At 39.0% G+C, this 6,193-nt stretch overlaps 2 protein-coding genes and 1 pseudogene across 2 annotated transcripts in view; 2 read left to right on the top strand and 1 right to left on the bottom strand.

Annotated features, from left to right (window-relative positions):
• Positions 1-1,121, top strand: part of LOC104738025 (5-methyltetrahydropteroyltriglutamate--homocysteine methyltransferase 1-like) — a 6,922-nt gene extending 5,801 nt beyond the window's left edge. Inside the window, exons 4-5 of the mRNA XM_010458263.2 lie at positions 772-847; positions 1,079-1,121. Coding sequence (XP_010456565.2) covers positions 772-847; positions 1,079-1,121 — 119 coding nt within the window. The remainder of the gene's footprint in view (positions 1-771; positions 848-1,078) is intronic.
• Positions 676-4,661, top strand: LOC104735843 (annotated as a pseudogene).
• The window catches only part of LOC104735844 (nucleolar MIF4G domain-containing protein 1-like), a gene marked incomplete in the record, with an annotated part of 9,449 nt that continues 8,582 nt past the window's right edge, over positions 5,327-6,193 (bottom strand). The window contains 1 exon segment of the mRNA XM_019234682.1: positions 5,327-5,873. Within this exon segment, the coding sequence (XP_019090227.1) occupies positions 5,490-5,873 (384 nt within the window).

The following is a 6,193-nucleotide window of genomic DNA, read 5'->3' on the forward strand; positions in this document are numbered from 1 at the left end:
ATCTTCACCAACCTCCGTGGGTCCCATTGCCACCCACTCACTAATCTCTCCCACGTCACGTACACCAACTCCTCTTCACGTTTTTAATCTCTCTTAATTCACTTTATTTATTTATTTATTTATTATGCGTTAATTATATGATTAAAAATTTATAATTCTTATTCATTTTTTAACCTCCGAAAAATCTGAAAGACATTTTCAGTTAAGATATTTTCGTCAGTTAATCAAAATTTTGTTTAGAAATTTATTCATACATTTATTTTAAAGCTAAGACATAAAAATACATACCCAACTAAATATTCGTTTAAAAAATGAAAAATGTCAAAAAAAATTAGGAGGGCATTTAGTAATTTAATTATTCTATGAAATTTCATGGCAATATTAATTTCAAGTGTTTTTTAAAAAAAATTAAAAATGATATATTTCTATCTTCTTAGATCTAATAAATAATACCCACAAATTATTATTTCTACAGTTGTGAGAAATACTGTACTCAAAATTGACAATTATGAATAAAAAAATACTCCTACTACAACAATACTCAACTTTTTGTTAGTATCAATCAATTTCAGAAAAATACACATAGACCAATAAATAATAAATGAGAAATTAAATAAATATAATAATCATAATATCGAAAATATCACACCACCAGATCTACACATATATTTTTTTTCCTTTTTATTTTTTAACACAGAGAGAGAGGCCAACGATCTATCATTTTGGAGAGAGTGTGTGTGTGTATTTTTGGCTATAAATAAACACACACAGCCCACTCATCTTCCTCGCTCTCTCTTTCGCCTTCTCCTCTTAGCCAACCCTTTCTCTCCGATTCTTCCTCCGTGAGGTACGTTTCCGAGTTTCTATGGCTTCCCTACGTCTCTCTTATTTAGCTTCCTTTCTCTTTTCGTTTCCTTTTCGTCTCCTCGTTAGTGATTCGTTTCTATCTCGTTTTTTTTTTTCTTTTTGATTTCGCGATCTGTTTCGTTCGTAGTGTTTTGTTTTATATACCGAGATCTGATCGGTGAGTGAGTTCATTGGACTCAGATCTGGCTATTTCGTGTTGTTTGATTTGTAGATCTGGATCTGACTACGATCTATTGTCATCTTTTGAAAAATGATTCGTGTTTTCTGTGTTCGTATAACTTAGATCTGCTTTGAAATCATCTCGTATCGTTAAATGTCGCGTGTGAATCTGATCTGAAAGTTTTCGATTCTACTTTGAAGTAGAGTCATCACTGTTTATCTCAATCATTGAAACGACAAAAAAAGCTGCATAAACTTTTTTATATACACGTGAATTGTACAATTCTATCAGTTTCGTTTCATGCTTTACGGCTTTCTTGGAGTTTGTGAATTTATCATTTAATAATTAAACAAGTTAAAACGTATTATTATATACATGATTTAGATATTAATTTTTTGTTTTGATTTGGTGTTTGTGTAAATGCAGTTAAAAGTAAATCAAAATGGCTTCACACATTGTTGGATACCCACGTATGGGCCCTAAGAGAGAGCTCAAGTTCGCTTTGGAGTCTTTCTGGGATGGCAAGAGCACCGCTGAGGATCTTCAGAAGGTGTCGGCTGATCTCAGGTCTGCCATCTGGAAACAGATGTCTGAGGCTGGAACTAAGTTTATCCCTAGCAACACCTTTGCTCACTACGACCAGGTTCTTGACACCACCGCCATGCTTGGTGCTGTCCCACCGAGGTATGGTTACACCAGTGGTGAGATCGGGCTTGACGTTTACTTCTCCATGGCCAGAGGAAATGCCTCTGTTCCCGCTATGGAAATGACTAAGTGGTTTGACACCAACTAGNCAAAAATCCTCGCCGTCTACAAGTAAGAAATCACTTTGTTATTTCTTTTTATTGTGCCATCCATATCCTTGATGTTATGAATGATCCTCTAACATTACATTGATATGATGTCTTTGATTTGTGTACAGGGAAGTGATTTCTGAGCTTAAGGCAGCTGGTGCCACCTGGATTCAGCTTGACGAGCCTGTCCTTGTTATGGATCTTGAGGGCCACAAACTCGAGGCCTTTACCGCTGCCTACGCTGAACTCGAATCAACTCTTTCTGGTTTGAATGTTCTCGTGGAGACCTACTTCGCTGATATCCCTGCTGAGGCATACAAGACCCTAACTTCGTTGAAGGGTGTGACTGCCTTTGGATTTGATTTGGTTCGTGGCACCAAGACCCTTGATTTGGTCAAGGCTGGTTTCCCCGAGGGAAAATACCTCTTTGCTGGTGTTGTTGACGGAAGGAACATCTGGGCCAATGACTTTGCTGCGTCTCTAAGCACCTTGGAGGCACTTGAGGGCATTGTTGGTAAAGGTAATATGTTCTTCCAGAATCATCTGCCTTTTACCCGACACTATTGGGGAGTACGGAAAAACAAATAATTGAATTGTTTATTTGATATCTTTTTGTATTTATGCAGACAAGCTTGTGGTCTCAACCTCCTGCTCCCTACTCCACACCGCTGTTGACCTTATCAACGAGACTAAGCTTGATGATGAAATCAAGTCATGGATGGCGTTTGCTGCCCAGAAGGTCGTTGAAGTAAATGCATTGGCCAAGGCTTTGGCTGGTCACAAGGATGAGGTATTCTTTGCACCCACATGCTTCTCTAGCAGTGGACTGTTGAATTTTCTGTAGAAATTATTTTGAAAACACTAGAAATCTAATATTTCTCTTCTTTCAGGCCCTTTTCTCTGCCAATGCTGCGGCTTTGGCTTCAAGGAGGTCTTCCCCAAGAGTCACCAACGAGGGTGTACAGAAGGCTGTAAGTTTGATGTCAAACCTACACTGTTCTCATTCAATGATTTAATTTTTATAATCTTATATTGATTGTAATTTTTGTTATTTCAGGCTGCTGCTTTGAAGGGATCTGACCACCGTCGTGCGACTAATGTTAGTTCTAGACTAGATGCTCAGCAGAAGAAGCTCAACCTCCCAATCCTACCAACCACAACCATTGGATCCTTCCCACAGACCGTAGAGCTCAGGAGAGTTCGTCGTGAGTACAAGGCGAAAAAGTTAGTCTCCTAAATTCAAATCTTGGTCAAATGTGTCACACATTTCCTTAAATTGTTGTTGATGCTTATGGTTTCTCTAATTTTTCGTTTACTAGGGTCTCTGAGGAGGACTACGTGAAGGCCATCAAGGAAGAGATCAAGAAAGTTGTTGACCTCCAAGAGGAACTTGACATCGATGTTCTTGTCCACGGAGAGCCAGAGGTGAGATTCTTCAAACATTCGACGTTATTGCCTGAGCCCTTGAACTGGTGGGAATGTATAAAAGTTAGTTCTTGTACTTACTGTTTCTGATGCGATATGTTTTCACAATTTGTAGCGAAACGACATGGTTGAGTACTTCGGGGAGCAGTTGTCTGGTTTTGCCTTCACTGCAAACGGATGGGTACAATCCTATGGATCTCGCTGTGTCAAGCCACCAGTTATCTACGGTGATGTGAGCCGTCCCAAGGCAATGACTGTCTTCTGGTCTGCAATGGCTCAGAGCATGACCTCTCGCCCAATGAAGGGTATGCTTACCGGACCCGTCACGATTCTTAACTGGTCCTTTGTCAGAAACGACCAGCCCAGGTACATATAATTACTATAATCTATAACAAGCATAGCTACCCAAAAAAAGAGGAAGAAAATGGCTAAGACATGCTTGGAAACTTTTGTAGGCACGAAACCTGCTACCAGATCGCTTTGGCCATCAAGGACGAAGTCGAGGATCTTGAGAAGGGTGGAATCGGTGTCATTCAGATTGATGAGGCTGCACTTAGAGAAGGACTTCCACTTAGGAAATCCGAGCATGCTTTCTACTTGGACTGGGCTGTTCACTCTTTCAGAATCACCAACTGTGGTGTCCAAGACAGCACCCAGGTTTGCTTCAAAAAACAACATACCTACTACCTAGTCTCGCATAGTGTAACGCTTTTATGGTTGCTCATTATTTATATGCTTCTGGTGGTTTTTTTTTTGGCAGATCCACACTCACATGTGCTACTCCCACTTCAATGACATCATACACTCCATCATCGACATGGATGCTGATGTTATCACCATTGAGAACTCCCGATCTGATGAGAAGCTTCTCTCTGTGTTCCGTGAGGGAGTGAAGTACGGTGCCGGAATCGGTCCAGGAGTGTACGACATCCACTCTCCAAGAATACCATCTTCTGAGGAAATCGCAGACAGGGTGAACAAGATGCTTGCTGTCCTAGAGCAGAACATCCTTTGGGTTAACCCTGACTGTGGTCTTAAGACCCGTAAGTACACCGAGGTTAAGCCCGCCCTCAAGAACATGGTTGATGCCGCCAAGCTTATCCGTTCCCAGCTCGCCAGTGCCAAGTGAAGAAAAGTTTGATTTGAACAAGGAAACGTTTTTTCTCTTTCTCTATAAAATGGTTGTGTTTTGTTTGGTTTTTAATAACTTTCTTAAAAAGAATATTTTAGAAGAAGTTAGATTATGATGCATATGGTTTTTTCTTCTCGTTGAGAGAGAGAGAGGATATAGCATCCTTTGGGATTTGCTGCAATGTTTATGATTTTTCTTTTTGTCTCCTATATATTTCTCTGATGGAATGTCTTTTTTCTAAAGGCTCTTGAAAAGGAAATAAGAGGATTGATTCTTATACAAATATTTCTGTTTGCGTCTTCTTAACTTGTTTACGCTACTGAAACAAGAAAATATTGGTCTGAAAGAAACGGCCACTCTCAGTTCTGCCACCTTTTAGGTCACAGTCCACATATATTCTCCGTTCACCTGGCGTCAAGCATTTTGGGCGAGTGGATTTTTTTTTTTACTTCTTCATCCAGAGCAATCAGCGTAGGCGCTTTGTAGCCTGTTCTTAAAATAGGCTTGTATCAAGATTTTTTTTTTGTTTCTGCAGTTTGCTTTATTGCGTTGGTCAAAAAAAGAAAATCTAGTAAATTGCCCCACAAAGAGAGTGGTGGTTGATGACTTGATGTTCGGTTGCAGTCTCATGGTCCACCACTTTGGCTCGTAAGATTTTTCTTTTGCTTTAAAGGCCATATCGTAGTATTAAAATGGATTATAAAAGCAGCAATCACTGTCACTGAATGATATTGGATTGTAGCCAAGTACGTACATAGAAACCAGGTTTCATCTTTATTAAGCTTGACGAATCTGGGATTATGTATTTTCTCGCTTCTCGAGTTTTTTCTTTGTAAATCAAATATGTTTCGAGGTAAAACAAAACAAAAATGATTATAACCAATCTCTAAGAAAAAAATTCTTGTGAACTTGCATATAAATTTTGAATATTGTTTGCTTCCTCTAGTATTTGTAAGAACATCAACCTTTCATCTAGAAACTTCAGTGAACTTGAGCTACAAAAAAAGTTTATGTAAAGAAAGTGTGTACAACGTACAAATGCTATGACATAATGTCAGAGTAGTAAACTCTGAAAAGCTTAAAAATTGTTGGTCTTTTTAAGGCAATAGAATCACATGAGCAATCCTTCTGCGTTGTTAAGAGCTTCTTTGGCTTTCCTCAATTTCCCATTGATTGCCTTGTTATTTTTCACAACATATTCCTTCACAAAGAATTTGATTCCATCGCGTAGAGCTTCATAGTCCGGATTCAAGGCTATGCGCGTGAACAAGTTCCACACTAGATTTTCCGGTTGCTCAAAGATGGCCTCAAACAGCATTCGAAAGTGCATGATTCTTTTTGGAGTTAACTCCACTGGATTTGCCAAGTCCACCGATTTGAGAACCGCAAGAGAAAGATTGAAGGACACAATAATCTCTGTCACGAATTTCGCCAGATTCATCGATCTCTGGAGTGACATTGACTCTAGTTCTTTGAAATGGTCCCAAATACAATACTGCAGAACAATTGTGATTTAAGATATAAGCACCTAGATGAGTAGAGAAAACAAAATCGTTACATAGTCGACTTCAGCTATATAAGATAGTAGAAACGTACCTGCAAAGTAAACTTATGATTCTTGTCGTGCTCACACAACTTTGAAGCAAGAACTGTGTAGTACTTGTTAAATATTTTCTCCTGTAAACAGCACTCAACTAGAACCCTCATGATCTCTCTGTCCTGCTTTCCTGGCAGATCCAATCTAAGAAGTTTCTCAAATGCATCAATGTAGTCCTCACTACTCATGATCACACAAAATATAGCTTTTCTCGAATC

Source organism: Camelina sativa, chromosome 13, assembly GCF_000633955.1.
Source record: "Camelina sativa cultivar DH55 chromosome 13, Cs, whole genome shotgun sequence".
NCBI classification, from domain to species: domain Eukaryota; kingdom Viridiplantae; phylum Streptophyta; class Magnoliopsida; order Brassicales; family Brassicaceae; genus Camelina; species Camelina sativa.